This window comes from Callorhinus ursinus, unplaced genomic scaffold, assembly GCF_003265705.2.
Source record: "Callorhinus ursinus isolate GAN/ISIS: 27379988/994484 unplaced genomic scaffold, GSC_fseal_2.0 scaffold81, whole genome shotgun sequence".
NCBI classification, from domain to species: domain Eukaryota; kingdom Metazoa; phylum Chordata; class Mammalia; order Carnivora; family Otariidae; genus Callorhinus; species Callorhinus ursinus.
In genome coordinates, this window is record NW_027397143.1 from 3,204,314 (window position 1) to 3,224,757 (window position 20,444).

At 38.0% G+C, this 20,444-nt stretch overlaps 1 protein-coding gene and 1 pseudogene across 5 annotated transcripts in view; one reads left to right on the forward strand and one right to left on the reverse strand.

The window, feature by feature from the left end:
• The window catches only part of CNOT6 (CCR4-NOT transcription complex subunit 6), a 74,677-nt gene that overhangs the window by 22,075 nt on the left and 32,158 nt on the right, over positions 1 to 20,444 (forward strand). For all 5 annotated transcript variants that reach the window (XR_003206155.2, XR_003206154.2, XM_073887563.1 and 2 more), the window contains exon 2: positions 16 to 129. Coding sequence is in view for 3 of the 5 variants with exons in the window: in XM_073887563.1 (XP_073743664.1) it covers positions 18 to 129 (112 nt within the window). In the remaining 2 variants the exon portion in view is untranslated. The remainder of the gene's footprint in view (positions 1 to 15; positions 130 to 20,444) is intronic.
• On the reverse strand, positions 10,630 to 11,912 carry LOC112816236 (factor in the germline alpha pseudogene; annotated as a pseudogene).

The following is a 20,444-nucleotide window of genomic DNA, read 5'->3' on the forward strand; positions in this document are numbered from 1 at the left end:
TTTTTAATTCAACAGGCATGCCCAAAGAAAAATACGAGCCCCCTGATCCTAGGAGGATGTACACAATTATGTCCTCTGAGGAAGCAGCAAATGGAAAGAAATCACACTGGGCAGAGCTTGAAATAAGTGGTAAGACCTGCATACATAAATTTATGGTATGGAATCAAGATATGGTAGAAAATTAAGTTTTCTAATGACAGTACACAAAAGAGCCAATGCTGTATTTTGCCAGTGCTAAATTATCTTAGAGGTGGGTAGGTTCAGTGGAAGGAACGTGGTTTCAAAGTTCAAAACCCAGTCATTGCTTATTCTCTTAAGTATCAGTGTCCTTTTATGAAATGGGGGTAATAACAAGGATGAAATGAGAGTAACACATGTGAAATGCCTAGTGCGCAGAGGTTTGTTCTGATAACATAATTCTCTGATAAAGTAGGCTCGAGCTTTTATATTATCAAATAACAGATTTCCATTGGGGTGGGAAATACCTATCCTAGTATAGGTTATGTGATAGATTTCTTTCTCCTTATTTTCTTCATTTGTTTTTCAGTCTGAGTCTCCTTATTCAGAAACACAAAATCTTAAAGGACGGCCTTATTCAGAAACACAAAATCTTAAAAGAATTTAAAGCAGATCTCAAAGTTCCCTTCTACCTTAATGCAGTCTAGACATAGAGAAATAGATGAGCCTCCAGAGATAGATAGCCCCATAATCCCTGCCAGTGGGCATGCAGCCTTTTTTTTTTTTTAAGATTTTTTTTTTTTTTATTTACTTATTTGACAGAGAGAGACACAGTGAGAGAGGGAACACAAGCAGGGGGAGTGGGAGAGGGAGAAGCAGCCTTCCCGCTGAGCGAGGAGCCCGATGTGGGGGCCCGATCCCAGGACCCTGGGACCATGACCTGAGCCGAAGGCAGACGCTTAACGACTGAGCCACCTAGGCGACCCAGTGCAGCCTCTTTTTTAATACTTCAGAGGTGGTAAGGGGACATTGTTACCTCTCAAGGCAACTAGTGCTAAAGAAGTTTTGTGTTAATGTTGGCCTGATAGGCCTCCCCATACTTTTCTCCCAATCTGTCTTGATTTTTGCCTTCTGAAATAATGAAGAACAAGTTTTCTCTTCTTTTTCCTGACTGCCCTGGATTTTCTTTTTTTTTAATTTAATGCAGCAAACATAGTGAGTATATGCTATGTGTAAAACATTTTTGCTAGGTGCTGTAGCAGGAATAAGAAAGATAGACAGATGGAAAAAAAAAGTCTCTGTCATCCTGGAGCTTATGCATATTAGGAAGTGAGAAGAACAGAGTATACCAGTATAAGTAACTAATAGACAAAGTATAACTGCCAGTCTAGATAGAAAAGTATTTACAGGAAGCAAAAAAGTAGGTAATAATAGTAATATTCTTCCCTTGTCAGCTCAGAATTTCTGGTTAACCTATTCAGTACCTAAACATTCTCCCTGGGTACCCACATTAGTCTCTCCAGGTTTCCCTCTCTCGAGGTTTTTAGAGTGCTGGTGGTGGTAATTAAATTGAGTTCAGTTTCATAGAGTAGGTGTGGTAGAGTAAAAATTTTCTTTTTTCCCCTCTCTTTGTCAGATTTGACTTTCTGGGTCAGGGTAGCCCAAAGGGAAATATGCTCTCTGATTTACCAGTTACCTTCAAAGCTTAGGCAGTCACCCATTCCTGCTTTCCCCTTTGAATTTCTTCAGGATTGGTATTTGATTGTATTTTTCTCTTTTTTCAGCCTGTATTAGCAGTTTTTGAATTGTATGTCCTTGGCTTATAGGAAGTTTCCTTTTTCTTACAATGTCAGGATAAGCTTAGAAAGTACTCAGTGAGATTTTATCTCTGAGGTTAAGGGGATTTTTCTTTACTCTTTCCTCCCTCTACCTCATGTTGGGAACTCCTTGCAAATGAGCTTTGGGAAGAAATCTGTATACAAGATAGGAAGGAAGTATGTTAGTATCATTTAGAATAAACTATTAGTTGAAATAGGTCTATGGAACAGGGTCTAGTAATAAAGCCACAATCAGGAAGGTCACTTTATTGTCTTAGCCAGTCTTTAATACATAAGCTCCTATGTGTAGAAATTGTCAAGACTGACTTCAGTTCACGCGAAGGCAGTTCATATATATGCTTTAGCACCAGTTCCTTAAGATTCTGTGTTGCAAAGTTCTAGGGATCTGAGGTCATTGAATCCTAGACCCACAGTTGTCTCATGTACTCCTCTGGTTCCAGGGGAATGGGTGGGTGGTGAGTTCCTTTTGCCATTTGGAGGTAACCAGATAGTCAGATGACTACTGATCATTTACTTTTTAAAGAAAGCTTTTTTTTTTTTTTACTGTAAAATGAAACACATAAAACCACACAAAAAAATATATTAATGAATTATTATAAGGCCAAAAGCCTTGTAAAACCACTATCCAGGTCAAGAATTAGAACTTTTTCATCTACCCCGGCGTCCCTTCCATTTAGCTTTAATACCAACTTATGTATATCTAAGCATTATAGTTTAGTCCCCTACCCCCAGTTTTTATTTAGTATGTCTTAATTTACAGGTTCCCCCCTCTGTGTTGAACTTGGGTGGTTTGACTTGTTTCCCACAGTCTCTGTTTTGCTTACTGAGACTCATACAGTTCAACATGTTTTTCATCCTCTTCAAAGGGGCATCTGGATGCAGAGGCTCGGTCAGGCTCCTATTTATCCCCTGGGCAGGGCTCAAGGTAGTGCTGTGCTTTTTCTTCAGACCACACATAAAGTCTGAAGGTCTTCTTTTCTACTGATGTTCAGTGCCTAGAGCCATTAATTCCTTTGGGTGCAAAATAGTGATATTCTAATTCTGTAATTTTTTTTTTCCCATTAAGTGAGCTGCATCTATAAAGAGATGCTTTTCCTTACTTACAGATTGATTACCCAGTGTACAGTTTATATAGGAAAGGCAGAAAAGAAAGTTTCTTTCCTTTTATTTACTAGTTTTCAATATAAACTATCATCCTTTGAGGGTGACTAATTAGGTTTTTTAAAGTGTCATTATTACTATGTCTAAACATTTGGGTTTCAGATGTACGTCATGAATTGTAATTATTACTTTTATTGTGATGCTTAAATTGTCCTGTTGTTGACTAATGGGAGAGCTTCTTAAATGGTTTCTGAGTTTTTGATACAACCCTGATTGTCTTTGGTAGTTTCCTTGCTGTCTGGTATAGCAAGATTTTCTTGACTCATCTTGTGTATTTATGCCTCCAACCTGGAATGGATAATTTTTTCCAAGAAATCTGGTTTTTTGTTTTTTTTTTTGTTTTTTTTTTAGTTAGAAATGATATTTCAAGACCAAAATATCCATTGCTAGGGATGCTTGTTGCTATTGGGTTCGTCATTGTTTCTAGGTCTTTCCACTGGATGGAGCTAGGAAATAGGACTATACATATCATATCTTTTTGTCATATATATATATAGAGAGAGAAAGAGAGTCACACATATTTACAATGGAAAGATAGATGATAATATTTACATGCTTCATATAAAATATTTTTAAATATATAAAATACATTTGTATATTTACAGTTAAGATACCTTGTTAAACTATACTGATACTTTTGATTCAGATTTAGAATAACAGGGATTTTTAGTTAACCTTTTGTATAATTACCTGTGTGTCTCCTTTAATACTGAGTGTCCTAGTTCTCAGGGACATGGGATGATGGAATTTGAATATCCTGTAATTACTTATTTGGTTTATCCCATATTACATTGCAGTCTCAGAATAACGGTATGAAAAATACTACCACCAATATGAGACCTGAAAGCAGGTAGAACTGACAGGAATATCATTCCCATTCCCCACCCTACTCCCATTAAATAGTTGTACTCTATATTGTGAGAGTATGTTTTCATTACATACTGTGAGGCTTCCCATTTAACCTGCATACAGTCTCCATTTGGACTTTGTTTTCTAAGTAAGTATATATTCAGTGCCTCCCACTAGTTCATTTATCTCTAATCATTTTGGTTTTCTGGAATCTTATTCTCTAGATGTTTCCTTAGGAAGGGCTCATGGGAGCAATATTCCCTGAGTTTTTGCATGTTGATAACAGTTTGTGTCCTTTATATTTGAATGTCAGTTTGGCTGAATGTAAAATCAGTGGCTCATGTTCTTTCCTGAAATACCTTGAATATGTTGCTTCAGTTTTGCAGTAGACTTTGATGACAGTCTAATTTTCTTTCACCTACTAATTAGTTGCTCTTTTTGCCTAGATGCCCAAGTGATTTTTTTTTGTAAATCAGTAATTTTACTGGAATATATCTTGGTGTTGGTTTTGTTCTAAGTTGATATTCATAGGTACAGTGTATTAAGAAAAATGTGTACATGTGTAATATGAATTTTTTTTCTTTTAATTTCAGGACAGTTTGGATAAGAACTTTCAGTATTCTGATTCCTTTGTGTTTTTTCAGAGATTTATTCTCTGAATTTGCATATTTGTCTCTTGAATCATTTTTAAAACTTAAAAAAATTAAGGTATAATTTACAGGAAAATAAAAATAAAATGCAGTAAAACTCACCCTTTATTGTTGTATAGTTCTTTTATAAGTACAAACAGTTGTATAACTACCACCACAGATACAGTGTGAGTTTCATCACCCCCAAAAGACTTCCTCATGCACCTTTTTTTAAGATTTTATTTATACGAGAGAGAAAGAGCATGAGCGGGGTGGGGAAAAGCAGAGGGAGTGGGAAAAGGACATTCCCTTCTGAGCATGGAGCCTGTTGCGGGGCTCCATCCCAGGACCCTGAGATTATGACCTCTTGAACTGAGGTCAAGAATGGGACGCTTAACTGACTGAGCCACCCAGGAGTCCCTAAGATAGACTTTATTTTTTAGAGCCATTTTAGGTTCACAGCAAATGTGACACAGTATTGTGCATGATTCCCCCCCATCAGCATCCTCTACCAAATGGTGTATTTGTTACAGTTGATGAACCTACACTGACTGACACATTATCATCCAAAGTCCATACTTTACATTATAGGGTTCACTCTTCAGTGTTGTACATTTTACGGGTCTGGACAAATACATAATGACATATATCCACCATTATAAATCATAGTATTTTCACTGCCCTAAAAGTCTTCTGTGCTCTGCCATTTCATCCTCCTTCCCCCTCCCTGAACCCCTGGCAACCAGTGATCTTTTTACTGCCTCCATGGTTTTGCCTTTTCCAGAATGTCACATATATGTATGTAGCCTTATAGATTGACTTCTTTCACTTAGTAATGTGCATTTAAGTTCCTCCATGTCTTTTCATGGCTTGATAGTTCATTTCTTTTTAGTGCTAAATAATATTCCATTGTATGGATGTACTGCAGTCTATTTATCCATTCATCTACTGAAGGATGTCTTTGTTGCTTCCGTGTTTTGGCAGTTAAGAGTAGAACTGCTATAAACATCCATGTGCACATTTTTGTGTGGATGTAAGTTTTCAGTTCCTTTGGGTAAATGCTAGGGAGTGCGATTGCTAGATCATATGGTAAGAATATGTTTAGTTTTGTAAGAAACTGCTAAACTCTTCCAAAATGTCTCTTATTATTTTGCATTTCCACTAGCAGTGAATGCGACTTCTTGTTGCTCCACATCCTTTCCAGCATTTGATGTTGTCGCTGTTTGGGATTTTGACCATTCTAAATAGTATATGTAGTGGTATCTCATTGTTTTTTTAATTTTCATTTCCCTGATGACATATGATTAAGAGCATCTCTTCATATGCTTATTATATACTTATCTGCATATTTACTTTGGTGTGGTATCACATCTTTTGCCCATTTTTAGATTGGATTATTTTCTTATTGTTAAGTTTTAAGAGTTCTTTGTATATTTTGGATGACAGTCCTTCACCAGATAGGTCTTTGCAAATGTTTTCTCCCAGTCTGTGGCCTGTCGTCTTGATTCTCTTGACAGTATCTTTCACAGAGCAGAAGTTATTCATTCTGAAGTCCAGCTTATTATTTCTTTCATGGGTTGTGCTTTTGTTATATCTAAAAAGTCATTGCAAACCTAAATCATAGTAGATTTTTTCTTCTGTGTTATCTTCTAGGATTTTTATGGTTTTGTGTTTTACATTTAGGTCTGTGACCCATTTTGAGTTAATTTTTATGAAGAGTGTAAGGTATCGATATTCTTTTTTTTTTTTGCTTGTGGGTGTCCAGTTATTCTAGGACCATCTGTTGGAAAAGTGTTTCTCCGTTGTATTGCCTTTGCTCTTTTGTCGAAGATCAGTTGACTGCCCAAAGATCTGGGCTCTCTGTTCTGTTGATCTGTTTGTCTATTCTTTTGCCAGTACTACACTGTCTCGATTACTGTAGCTTTATAGTAAGTCTTGGAGGCAGCTAACATCAGTTCTCCAGCTTTCTTCTTCTTCAGTTTTGTGTTGGCTATTCTGTGGTCTTTTGCCTCTGCATATAAACTTTAAAATTAGTTTTGTCAATATCCATAAAATAACTTCCTGGACGTTTAGTTGAGATTGCATTGAATCTATAGGTCAAGTTGGGAAGAGCTGACATCTTGATAATATTGAGTCTTCCTATCCATGAACATGGAATATATGTCCATTTATTTAGTTCTTTGATTTCTTTCATCAGAGTTTTAGTTTTCCTCATACAGATCATGTGTATATTTTGTTAGATATTTAATTCATTTTTGGGGTGCTAGTGGTTTTGTTTTTAATGTCAAATTCCATTTGTTCATTGCTGGTATATAAGAAAAGAATTGATTTTGAATCTGTAGTTCTTCATTTATTTGTGATTTTTAAAAATATCTTCCTTTTCTAAAAGCATTCTCTTTTTGTGGTTATTCATTATTAAGTTCTTGGTAGTTTAGTTTTCCTTTGTTGAGTTTTTCTAATTCTTATTTACGTTCTTTTATTGCTTTTATCATTTTCTTAACACCAAACTTTTAGCTCAGTTTGAAAGTGTAAGTAATAGTTTTTGGGGCGTGTTCATGGTATGCTTTCCTTGTCTATAGGAAATTATTCTGGTAACTTTTTTTTAAGATTTATTTATTTATTTTTAGAGAGAGAGAAAGAGAAAGCACACACACATGCGTTCGAGAGCACACAAGCGTGGGGGGAGGCAGGAGCAGAGAGGGAATCTCAAGCAGACTCCCCACTGAGTATAGAGCCCAGCTTGGGACTCCATCTCATGACCCTGAGGTCAAGGCCTGAGCCGAACACTTAACTGACTGAGCCACCCAGGTGCCCTATTTTGGTAACTTTTAAAAATACTTAATAACTTAATGAGATTTGAGCATATAAACTTTTCATTTTTATTTAAACGTAGTTTTTATGAAGTTCCCGGAGGTGTGATTCAGGATTGTTTTTTTTACTTCAGAGCTCCCTCTTCTGGTTTTTGCAGTGAAACTTTCTGATTCTGTTCCCTTCTCTCATTTTTATCTGGACCTCTTTCCCCCCCTTTATCTTTTTTATGCCTCTCTCACTAAATTTTAATTCTATTTTTGGAGGTTTTTTTCCTAAGGGGCCCTGGCTGGTCAGTTTGTGGAGTTCCTGGGGTCCAGACTGTTTTCAGACTTACTGTGGACGGTTTGCACTCATAATTGAATTACACTAAACTCCTGCCAGTTGCAATGATGTTCTCAGATGGGTGCTTCTAGTGGATACTAGTTGGTTTCTCTCTTTTTAGTTCTGGTAGTTGGGTTTAAATATATTGTCATGTGATTTATCTTCTCTTTTCCTGTTTTTTGTTGCCTTTTCTTTCCTTTTGAATTAACTAGGTAGTTTTGGTAAAATTGCATTTTATCTCCTTTGTTGACTAATAAGCTATCATTCTTTAAAAATGGTTGCTTTAGGGTTTATAATGTATAAAGTGTATCAAGAATATTTATATATTACTTTGTATTTGGTATAAGAGTCTTCTGTTTTTTTTTCTCCTGATGTTTGTGCCATTGCTGTCATATATTTTCCTTATACATGTTATAGTATCTCACATTAAATTGTTATTTTTCCTTTAAAGGGTGAAGTATTAGGAAAAGTTGTTTTTATTTACCCATGTACTCACTGTTTCCAGTGTTCTTCATTCCTTTTTGTATAGGCAAGTTTCTGTTATCCTTTTCCTTCCAATTGAAGGACTTCCCTTAATATTTCCTGTAATGGAGGTCTGTTGGTGATTTTTTAATTCAGGTTTCATGTTTGAAAACGTCTTTTACTTTGCCTTATTTTTTAGCAAGATTTTTTTTGGGTTATAGAGTTCTAGCTTGACAGTTTTCATCTTGCAGTACTTTAAAGATCCTCTTCCAGCATTTTCTTGCTTGCATTGTTTTTGATGAGAAGTTTGCTGTCGTTCTTACCCTGTTTTCTTTTATGTATGTCCTTTTTCTGTAGCTGCTTTAAGACTTTCTCTTTATTACTAATTTTAAGCAATGTGATTATGATGTACCTTGGTGTCTTTTTTTTTTCCTTGTGCTTAGGTTTCGTTGAACCTCTTCGATCTCTAGGTTTATAATGTTCATGAAATTTGAAGAAGTTTAGGTCACTCTTCAAATAATTTTTTATGTTTTCCTCTCCCCCACCCACCTTTTTTGGAATACAGTTACTTTTTCTTGAAGTTGTCCCACAGCTCACTAATTCTCTGTTTAATTTGTTCCATCCCTTCCCCCCCTTTGGACAGTTTTTATTGCTGTATCTTCAGTTTCATCAGTCTTTTCTTTTCAGTATCTAATTTGCTATTAATTGCATCTAGCAATAGTATATTTTTCATAACTGGAATTTAAAAGTATTTTTTTTAATCTTCCATGCCTTTACTTAATATTTTGCCTCTACCTTTTTGAGGGTATGTAATATAATAACTTTTAATGTCCTTATTTGCTAATTCTGTCTTTTTCATTTCTGAGTTGCTTTGATTCCTTTCCACCCCCCCCATACCCATTTCTTTTTTTTTCTTTTTGCATGCCTGGTAATTTTTTATTAGACACATTGCATTGTGAATTTTACTGTTTTGGGTGCTGGATATTTTTATACTCCTATAAATACTCCTGAGCTTTGTTTTGGGATGCAGTTAAATTATTTGGAAACCGTTTGATTCTCTCAAGGTTTGCTTTTAAAACCTCTCTAAATTCTCTGAGTTACGAAATATTCCATCTGGTGGAATGTATGATCCTAAGGATTGTTCCCTTTGCCCTTTTCAGTTTGTCCTCACTCCCCCATTTCTGGCCTCAGGTTTTCTTCACATGCATTTGCATATTACTACTCAGCTGAAGACTCAGGAGGGTCCTCAGATCTTTAGAGTGTTTTATCTGTGCGACTCTGTCTCCTCTTTGGCACTAAGCCCTGTGAACTCTAGCCATCTCGGCGTCTCTGGACTGCCAGCTTCATCTCAGTTCGCATAGACTGCCAGACTCCACCTGAGTTCCATCCCCCTGCGCTACTCTGAGGAAACTGTCCAGGCTGAATAGTCTCAAAGGCTCACATTGTTTGTTTCCCATCTGTCAATGGTTATTGTCTTGTGCTATGTGGTGTGTAGTGTCTGAAACTCAGTTTTTCATATATTTGTTTGGTTTTTAGTTGTTTTATGTGGGAGGGTAAATTCAGTCTGTGTCACTCTTCTTTAAAATGTAAGTCCATCATAGTTTTTTTTTTTAAAGATTGTGTTTGATAACGCTAGTATCCGAATCTCCTGGGAGTTTGTTTTGTTTTCTCTTTTTCTTTTGGTTTTCAATCCTTTGGTAAGTTTCACTGAATGCTGGAAATTATAGGAAATGGTGGAATAATTTGATTGTCTGTCTGGATGGTGTTTTCTTCCTTTGGAGTAGATTTGCTTTTGTCCTTGGCAGGCAGTCATGGTAGGAGCGGCTCCCCAGGAATCCATCTCATTTGAGTGTGGTGTTCAGTGGGTTGGCTTACTGCAGGTCACACTTATTCCATTAGTAGGTCCTAACTGGAATCTTGGTGGTTTAGTAGGGTCTTTTTCCTTGGTGCTTCCTGAATTCCTGTGTTGTTTCCCCAGTGGTGGAAAAGGGATTAAAGCTTTGCTTTTAGCTCCTCAGCGTCTCTGTTTTTGCCTCACCTACTTGCCTTTGCTGCTTGTGATTCTCCATATTTGCCAAAGGTAATGTGGGATCTGTCCTGACTACTACTGCTCTTTGCTCCTCTTCTGACTTCTTTGTCTCTTATTTCTTTGTTGTCTTTGTAGTTCTCCAGTGCTTTCAAATTTATTTTTGTGTTTTGTACCCTATTTTCATCTAGTTTTTCTTTCTCTCAGGAGGCTGATTGGTGAACAACAAATTATTCTGTTGTTACAGGAAACTGAAATTCAGATGCATACAAATTTTTAAATTCTGCCTAAAGAATCTGCAGATACCAAACAATTTTCATGTTTCTCTTGTTTCATTGTGTGGTGGCAGCCTTGTAATTGCCTGCTTTTGAGGTACACCTAGCCCAGAACAGCTACTTGTTCCAGGCCCTTGAGCTGGCAGTGGAGGGTAGGGAAAAACATAATAACCAGAGCCACACTCAGGAACCTTCCAGGGGAAAGGGGCTAGTCGTCGTCTTTTTTTTTTTTATTTTCCATTTTCAAGACTGTATATATTTGTCTCTAGAAGGTAGCCCTGAGCTGGCCTTTTTACTTTTCATACTTGGGGGAGCCTGTGACTCAGGGCTTCCACTTTTAGGAATCTATCCAGACTCCTGGTTGGGGAGATAACTGCAGTCGTAGACCTCATGCTCTGGCGACACGTGTACGCTGACTCGCTGCCGCCATCTGCCCTGGGCCTTTCCTCCCCATTCTTCAAGCCCACAGTACAGCTGGCCTGCTGGGTGATGTTTCTCAATAGATTTCTAGCCAAGGATGTATGTGGTTCAGAAGTATTGTTGTTGTAGTCCTGGTGATCTGGATTTTGTGTCTCAGAGTCTTTGGCTCCTCTGGAAACATCACTGAGAACTTGTATGTATTCAGTGGCACCTTGAAGGATATCAACTTTGCTAGGTTTCCTGCTTTGGGGAAGAAATGGCACAAGCGTCTTCAGCTTGGCAAAACCAAGGTTGAGTTTTTTTTATCTGCTCATGCTCCTTGGTGTTGGCCACGCACCGCTGTTCCAGCACCAGTTGGAGGTGTGTCCTTGGTAGAAGAGTAGCTGCCTGAGGGCAGCCACTTGAGCTGGCAGATGGCGACCAGCTCTTCTCACAGCCTGTCCTCCAGCACCTTGGCCTGCAGGGCACCCAGAAGAGCAGGCAGGCGCAGGTGATGCGTCCCTAGCAGACGGTGGCAGGCCTCCTCGGTAGTCTTTAAATGACACCGGAATCAGGTGCCTTAGCTATAGAGCCACACATTAGCCTTTTATAGTTTGTGACATTTTCTGACATTTTGAAGGCTTCGGTTGAGTTTGAGTTTAGTTTGAGTAAGTTCTATTCATGTTTTCCCATGGAAGAGTGGTAGACCATGTCTCAAATTCTGGATCACATTCTTCTGATTTTTTTTTTTAATATTTTATTTATTTATTTATTTGAGAGAGAGAATGAGTTAGAGAGAGTACATGAGAAGGGAAGGGGGAGGGTCAGAGGGAGAAGCAGACTCCCCGCTGAGCAGGGAGCCCAATGCGGGACTCGATCCCGGGACTCCAGGATCATGACCTGAGCCAAAGGCAGTTGCTTAACCAACTGAGCCACCCAGGCGCCCTCTTCTGATTTTTTTTAAAGAGAATATCACATTTAGCTCTTTTTGGTAAGTGTAACTTTTGTTAAGTGTCACTCCAGAGTCAAGCAGCTTTCAATATGGCATCAGCTTGTACAGCTGTCTGCCCTCTGGGTGACCGTGGTGTCTGCTTTGTGGAAGTTTAGAGTGGGGACAGGTAAACAGGAGAGGAGGGAAACTCACGTGGAGGCAGGACATCTGGAATAGGAGTTTTGAGGCCATCACTTACTGGAAATCACTTACATGGTATTCACTCATTGATTGTGAAACTTCTGATGTGGTAGGTGATGGAATGTAAGATTTCAGGAGTCTTGCAGGCTGTAGGAGAAGACTCCCACAAGAAGATAATTGTAAAACCATGATAAATACAGGACAAAAAGGCTGACCTATTATCTTTTCTTTCTTTTTTTTTTTTTTTAAAGATTTTATTTATTTATTTGACAGAGACACAGCTAGAGAGGGAACACAAGCAGAGGGGGAGTGGGAGAGGGAGAAGCAGGCTCCCCTCCGAGCAGGGAGCCTGATGCAGGGCTCAGTCCCAGCACCCTGGGATCATGACCTGAGCCGAAGGCAGACGCTCAACGACTGAGCCACCCAGGTGCCCCTATTATCTTTTCTTTTAAGACGGTCTTAGCCAGCCTGGCAGGATCAGGGAAAGCATCCTAGAATAGCTGACTACCGAGTTAATGATACTAGCCAGGGGAAAGTGGAGTTAAGGACATCTCAGGAAGAGGGGACGTGGAGAACCTAAAAAAGCATACAGTGGAGCTCTCCCTTTCACCCCCCTCCCCCATTACACTTCCCAGCATGCACACATGTATGCATTCACACACAGGGTTAGTAGGTTCTTCTGCATTCTTCTGGAGTCCTTCTGTGCATATACAAATACAGATTCTTAATCCACACCTAATTTTTAATTCAAAAGAATATGTACATATTTCTGCACTGTGCTTTTTTTTTCATGTAATATTGTATTGTGGAGAGATTTCTAAATAAGGATATAGACAGCTGCCTGTAACCATAATATTTCTGTCACTGTAATTTAAGTAGTACTATAGTGATGGGTCAGTCAATGACAAACAGAGCTGCAGTGAATAACCTTGTAGATTGGTTACATCTTATCCTGATTGGCTTCTCTGGCAACCAGCCCCCATTCATGGGGGCTTTAAAAAAGTCACCTCTTTTAACATTAAACTCTGGTGTCCTTGAAAGGGCACCTATGATAACAAAAGACACTTTACTGCTTAATCACTTAGGAAATTACGGGGGTTTTAGGAGCTCCATGCTGGAAACAGAGGTGAAGACCAAATGTATATTTCTTTCTTTTTTTTTTTTTTTAAGGATTTATGTATTTATTTGAGAGAGGGAGAGAAGAGAGTGTGGGCAAGTGGGGGGAGGGAGAGGGACAAGCAGACTCCGTGCTGAGCAGGGAGCCCAACATGGGGCTCAGTCTCAGGACCCTGAGATCATGACTTGAGCTGAAACCAAGAGTCAGATGCTTAACTGACTGAGCCACCCAGGTGGCTCAAATATGTATTTCTTGTTATAAATCAAAGTAGCACAGATTGTTTCTACTTTTTGGCTCTGAAGACTAATGCTGCTCTGAACAGTTGTGTACAAGTTTTTATGTGGGCATTTTCATTTCTCTCAGGCAGATACTTAGGAGTAGAATTACTGTATCATACGGTAAATGCTTAACTTTTTGAGTAACTGCCAGACTGTTTTCTAAAGTTTCTGCATCATTCTACATTCTAAACCAGCCTTGTAGGAGGGTTCTAATTTCTCCACTCCTTGGCAACAATTGTTACATCTGTCTTTTTGATTTAGCCGTCTTAGTGGGGGTAAAAGAAGTATTTCATTGTGGTTTTCATTAGCATTTCCCTGATGGCTTATGAAATGGAGCATCCTTGCTTGTGTTTACTGGCCATTTGTTTATCTTCCTTGGAGATGATATGAACTTTTGATAGTGAAAAAGTAGGTAATGAGTGGATGGGGGAAGTGTAAAAGGATCTATTTCCCTTTCATTGTAGGGAATCAAGTTTAAAAGCGAAACATGCAGTTAAAACTAAGGATTCTAACCTTTAATGTTTTTAGATTCTCTCTTAACCTTAGATCGGTGTTAGAAAATCTTTTATAGCAAAAAAAAGTTTGACGGTCTATCGTTCCATCATTTTTCCTTTTTTCTTTTTAAAAATCACATTAAAGAATCATGTATAGTTTGACTCACTTTGATTCCTGTTTATTTTTTTATATTAACATGAATGTGATGTAATGGTAGTTACACTAGGTGATGGAATTTTAGTATTTTTAAACAGTGCTGAACTATTTATTAAAAAGTAAATTTTTTAACTGGGCACCGGGCTGGCTTAGTCGATGGATCACGTGACTCTCGATCTTGGGGTTGTGAGTTCAAGCCCCTAAGTTGGGTGTGGAGATTACTTAAAAATAAAATCTTTAAAAAAATTAAGTTTTTTAGAAAAGCATGAGAGGCATAACTGGTTAGGTGTTAGTCACTGAGCTTTGCAACAAACATTTCCTTTTGCTCAGGTCAAACGGTAGAGCTCCTTGGCGGTAGAGCACAGACTGCAGCGGGAGTCCCCTGACGCGAGTGCGTCCCTGTGGTCATCTGCATCACACCGCAGCAGTCATTCTCTATCGAACCTGAGAGCCTCACCTTTCTCTCGCTTTCTGTTTCCTAATACTTGCCTCAGTCTTTCCATTCTCAGGTTCTAGGCTTTTTACCTTCCTGCCTAATCTTATTTTACTTAAGCTAGGTCTGTTAAATTTGAGCAAGCTGCATTCTTTCATTGCATTTAAGACTGGAACTCCTTTCCACCAAAGCTTAGTGAGTGTACCTTTACAGTTGTGTTTTCCTTCATGGATCGGAACTTCCATTTGTTAACTCACATGATTTGGTGTGTTAAGTATGTTTCCTTCCCCATCAACTTTACGGTGTTTAAATTAAGCACTATCAGCGTATTTGATCTGCCAACTGTTCTCCTTAGTGCCCTTCCTGTAATTCATGTAACTTAATTGGGGCCCTTTTCTCCCTTCTAATCCAGTTTGCCATTCTCACGACACAGTCTTTTTCCTTTTCTGAAGTTGCAGTTTACCTAGCTACGAGCCTGAAATCCTGGTCTTTTGACTTCATCAGGAGTTGTGAGTGGGGAAAATTTCAACTGGCCACCGTTTCCAATTAGAGTGGAGTCTTGTTACTCACAGTGGTTAAGTTCTATGTAGTCACCTGGAGCATGGCATTACCAGATACTTGGTCCCACAGGAGATACATGGTTAAGTTCCTATGAACCTCTGGCCACAACATTTTCATCAGCTGATCAATACGTAAGCTTGTATTAGGTTTATTTTTTTTTTTTTTAAAGATTTTATTTATTTGTCTGAGCACAAGCAGGAGAAGGGGCAGGCAGAGGGATAAGCAGGCTCCCCACTGAGCAAGGAGCCTGATGCAGGGCTCAATCCCAGGACCCTTGGATCACGACCTGAGCCGAAGGCAGACGCTTAACCAACTGAGCCACCCAGGCATCCCTTGTGTTAGGTTCGAAGACACCTTATTTAATGTATATCATCAGCTCCTTAACCTTAAACACGTGGACACTGTAACTGATGCCTGAAGGAAGCTTACCTAAAACACTGGGCACATCACAGCCTTGCACTTAGCATTTCAGCATCATGCTTGGGGGCCATGCAAACCCCCAAATCACCCGCAAAAAAGCCCACATGTGCAAAAACTGTGGCACTAAATAGTATATAAGGCACTTTTTCACTTTGTGAAAGGTGGAGCAAGAAGCCAGAGTGTTGCCTTGTTGGACCTCATCTCAGAACTGTTCTGGGTGACTACTGTTTCTGCTATTCTGCCTTTTTGTGATTGAGTGACAGAGCTACAGGAGTTGCTTTTGGGTTTACAAGTAGACTTGAGGGAGTGGAATTCACAAATACAGAGTCTCGGAATAATGGAGATCAACTGTTAATTGCTCTTCTAAAGTGTCAGTTTTAGAGATTCACCCAAGATTTTTTCTTTTTTTTTCTTTAAAGATTTTATTTATTTAATTGACAGAGAGAGACAGCGAGAGAGGCAACACAAGCAGGGGGAGTGGGAGAGGGAGACGCAGGCTTCCCGCCGAGCAGGGAGCCCGATGTGGGGCTCAATCCCAGGACCCTGAGATCATGACCTGAACCGAAGGCAGACGCTTAACGACTGAGCCACCCAGGTTTTTTTCTAAATCTACGTATGTGGAGGGTAGTAATTTGATTTCTTTGTAGGTATGTTAATTAACCTGGTCCCTTTAGTGTTTGCTGATCACCCCTCTGATTTTAGGGAACACTAGATTCACCCTGTCTCCTGGCATTTAACAATAAAGGATTCTGGACACTTTAGAATGGAATTACTTCTCAAAACACACCTCTTAATTTAGGTCAGGATAATCTCTGCATTTCTCAAGTCATAAAGCTGCTTAAAATGGAATGTAAATTTTTGGGTGCATATGAAAATGTACAATTTTATGGAGAAGTAAATAGATAACCTCAGAATTTCAAAAGGTGACTGTCTTTCGTTCATTGACCTCTCTCAAAAATTAGAGACCTTAACTTCTTGGATTACATAGTTCCACCAGTAGAGATTTATCTAATTGAGGAATTGTGGTGGGGCAAAGGATATTCACATTTAAACTTTTAGTAGGAAACCAATAGGATTGGTTTCAAAATATAGTGGTAGTTTCCCCATAATGAATGAGTGTATCTGTTAACCCTCTTAGCCTTGTGGATACTGGATACTAATCTTATTTTGCTATTTGTCTAAGTAGAAATGAATATTTTATTGTTTAAATTTGCATGTTTTATTACTGAAATCAACATTTTTTTTTATAACTGACCCTTTTGTTTGTTCTTGAGTAATTTACTTGTTCTTATCTGTTGTTCATTTTCCTATTTTTGTTTTACTCCTTTATTTTTCATCATGGACCTCACGTAAAAAATCCTGAGCTTAGGGACTTTGTATTTACCATTCTGTCCCCACACCAGCACAGCAGTCACTGAAAGTTTACTGAATAAATGAATGTTATCTCTTTGACTGCCATACATGGTGGCATCTCCACATTATAGAGGTTTTGAATTTAAATGAATTGTGTTTCCATTTTTGGGTTCTAGGATTTGAGCTATGTTTAGAAATATTGCCTTCCATTACTTTTCTGGTTTTTTGGCATTTAGAAATTTATTTCAGTTTTACTTCTCTGTATATGGTAGAGATCTGAGTCTTCCCTCTCCCTTCAGCCTTGTATGATTGATACATTTATACCTGACTCCTTATACTTGATTTCTGCCCCCCTTCCCCTCTTCACAGACTTCTTGGTTTCCTTTCTGGTTACCTTCTTGATGGAGAATTTTGTATCCTTCCTATTAAGTTCAAGTATAAAAATGCATTTCTTAAGTCCTTCTACCTTTTTTTGTTAAGTGGTGTCTTGAGGATGAAACCCATGCAAAACATGCACTCAATAGTTTGTGATGTTTTAAGTATTTATATTGAATATTAGCTGTGTGCCTTAGTTTTATGAACTGAAAAGTAAATAAGTTTGTTTTACAAATAGGCTATGCTGTAAATTCTAATTTTTACACAGTAAGGAAAGACACTTTCTCAGATCAAGATAGATTTTGTTACACAGCTGTATTGAGGTATAGTTGACATGTAATAATCTGCATGTATGCAAAGTGAATGATGTGATGCTGTATTTGGATCTATGTATACATCTTTGAAACCATCACCACATTCAAGGAACATATCCATCATTCCCCCAGATTTGTAATTCCTTTCCCCTACCTCCTTCATTTCTCCATCCCCTTCCCCAATCCCAGGCAACCACTGTTCTGCTTTTTTTAACCACAGGATTGGTTTACATTTTGTAGGATTTTTATATAATGGAAGTGATACAGTATGTCCTTTTTTTTTCTTTTTGGTCTAGCTTCTCTGCTTATTTGATATTCATCCACGCAGTTGAGTTTTTAATAGTTCATTCTTTTTATTACTATTCCATTATTTGGATATGCCAGCGTTAGTTTATCCATTTACTTGTTGAACATATTTGGATGATTTCTAGTATTTGGCTATTACAAATAAAGCTACATTTATGTACAGTTCTTTGTAGAGGGTGTAACTTATTTCTCTTAGGCAAATACATAAGAATGAAACTGATCGTAAGGAAGGTAAGGTTTTTTAAAAAACTCAAACTGTTTTTGCAAAGAGTTTTTCTTATTTTACATTCCTACTAGATATCTTTGATCCCTGTCCTCACCAACACTTGGCAAGGTGAGTCTTTTTAGTTTTAGCCATTCTTCTGGGTGCATAGTGGTATCTAATTGTGGTTTTAATTTGCATTTCCCTAACGATGCTGATGTTGAGCATTTTTTTCATGTGATTATTTGCTATCTTTATGTCATCTTTGGTGAAGTGTCTGTTCAAATATTTTACGTGTTTTGAAAATTGGGTTGTGGGTGCCTGGGTGGCTCAGGTCCTGATCCTGAGGGTCCTGGGATTGGGCTCCCTGCTCAGCAGGAAGTCTGCTTCTCCCTCTCCCTCTGCCCTTGCTCTTGCTCTTTCTCTCATGTGCTCTTTCTAATAAATAAATAAAATCTTGAATCTTTGAAAATTGGGTTGTTTTCTTCATTATTGAGTTTTGAGAGTTCTTTATATAATAATTTCTAAAATCAGGGGGCGCCCAGGTAGGGCTCAGTTGGTTAAGCAACTGCCTTCAGCTCAGGTCATGATCCCAGGGTTCTGGGATCGAGCCCCACATTGGGCTCTCTGCCCAGCGGGGAACCTGCTTCTCCCTCTCCCTCTGCTTCTCCCCCTGCTTGTGCGCTCTCTCTCTCTCTCTCTCTCTCACAAATAAAATATTAAAAAAAAAATTCTAAAATCAGGTAGTGTTAGTCTTCCAGCTTTCTTCTTTTTCAAAGTTGTTCTGAATTTTGTAAGGCCTTTGAATTTCCATGTGAATTTTAGAATTCACTTGCCAGTTTCAGACATGCTGGCATTTTGATTGTGACCATGTTGACTCTCTGTAAATCAGTTTGGGGAGATATAATATCTTAACGATATTGAATCTTCTGATCTGTGAACACTGTGTATCTCTTTACTTATTTAGGAATTCTTAGATTTCTTTCAGGGTGTTTTGTAGTTCTTAGTACACAGGTTCTGCACATTTTTTGGGGGTCAGATTTGCCTCTGTTTCATAATTTTCGTTCTGTTGTAAATGTTATTTTAAATACCAGTTTCTGATTGTGTGTTGCGATATATAAAAATACAGTAGATATTTTGTATATTGATACTTTATTCTACAACTTTGCTAGACTCACTTGTCAGTAGTATTTTTGGAGATTCTTAGGATTTTACATAGATGATTGTGCCATTTGCAGATAAACATGACTTCTGTCTTTCCACTTTTAAGTTTTTCTTGTCTTACTGCATAGGCTAAAACTTCCAGCATAATTTGAATGGGAGTGGTGATAGTGGAACATATCTTGCTTTGTTTCTGATCTTAGGAGGAAAACATTTATTCCCTTGCCACTAACCTTCTTATTGATGCCCTTTGTCAAGATTGAAGAAGTTCTGTTCTATTCTTAGCTTACTGAGAGAACTTTTTTTTTAAATTGAATTCATGATTTGATTAAGTGCTGATTTTAAATGTTGATTTTGTCAGATGCTTTTCTGTATCTACGTAGATGATTCTCTTTTCTAAGAAAAGTTTTTTGAATCATTTTTTTTCCCCAAACGTTTAACAAACCTTGGATTTCCTGGCACAAATCTTACTTGGTCATTGTCCTATTAATATATTGTTGGATTTGATTTGTATTTTTTTCTTATACTAGTTTTATTTGGTTTTGGTAAACAAGTGATGTTGGCCTCAGAATGAATTGGAAGGTATCTTTTTGTTTTCAGTTTTCTGGATCAATCTGTAGAATTGTTATTAGTTCTTCCTTAAATGTTTGGTTGTATTCACCAATGAGCCTCTCTGGTTCTTAAATCTTGTTTGTGGGAAGGTTTTTATCAAATACATTTACAATGTTGTGCTACCATCACTACAATCCATCCCCGTAGCTCTTTCATCTTGTAACTTGCCTTCATTTTTGAAAGATATTTTTGCTGGGTTGCTAGGTTTGTAGGATTTTTTTTCTTTCAATACATTAAAGATTTTGCTCTGCTGTCTTCTCTCTTGCATTGTTTACAAGTAGAAGTCTGCAGACCTTTTCATCTTTGTTTCCCTGTGTAATTATTTTTCCTCTGACAGCTCTTAAGATTTTCTCTTTATCATTTGTTTTAAGCCAGTGATGAAGATGTGCCTTCCTGTAGTTTTCTTTCTTGCTCTTCATGGAGTTTTCATGTACTTGGGGTTCATTGAGCTTTTTGTGTCTGGGTTTATACTTTTCATCAGAAGTGGAGAATTTTCTGCCTCTCTTCATCAACTTCTTTTTCTTTCTTTTTGGTAATAGCTTGAGATATAATTTACATAATTCACCCACTTAAAATGCACATTTAGTGGTTTTGTATATTCACAGAATTGTGCACCCATTACCACAATTTGGCATTTTCATTGTCCCCAAAAGAAACCCTGTACACATTAGCAGCCATTCCCCATTTCATCTCAACTAGCCAGCCCTTGGTAAGCATTAATCTTTTTTTCTGTCTCAGTGGATTTGTTACTATCCTGGACATTTCAGGTAAATGGAATCCTATAATATGTGGTCACCAGC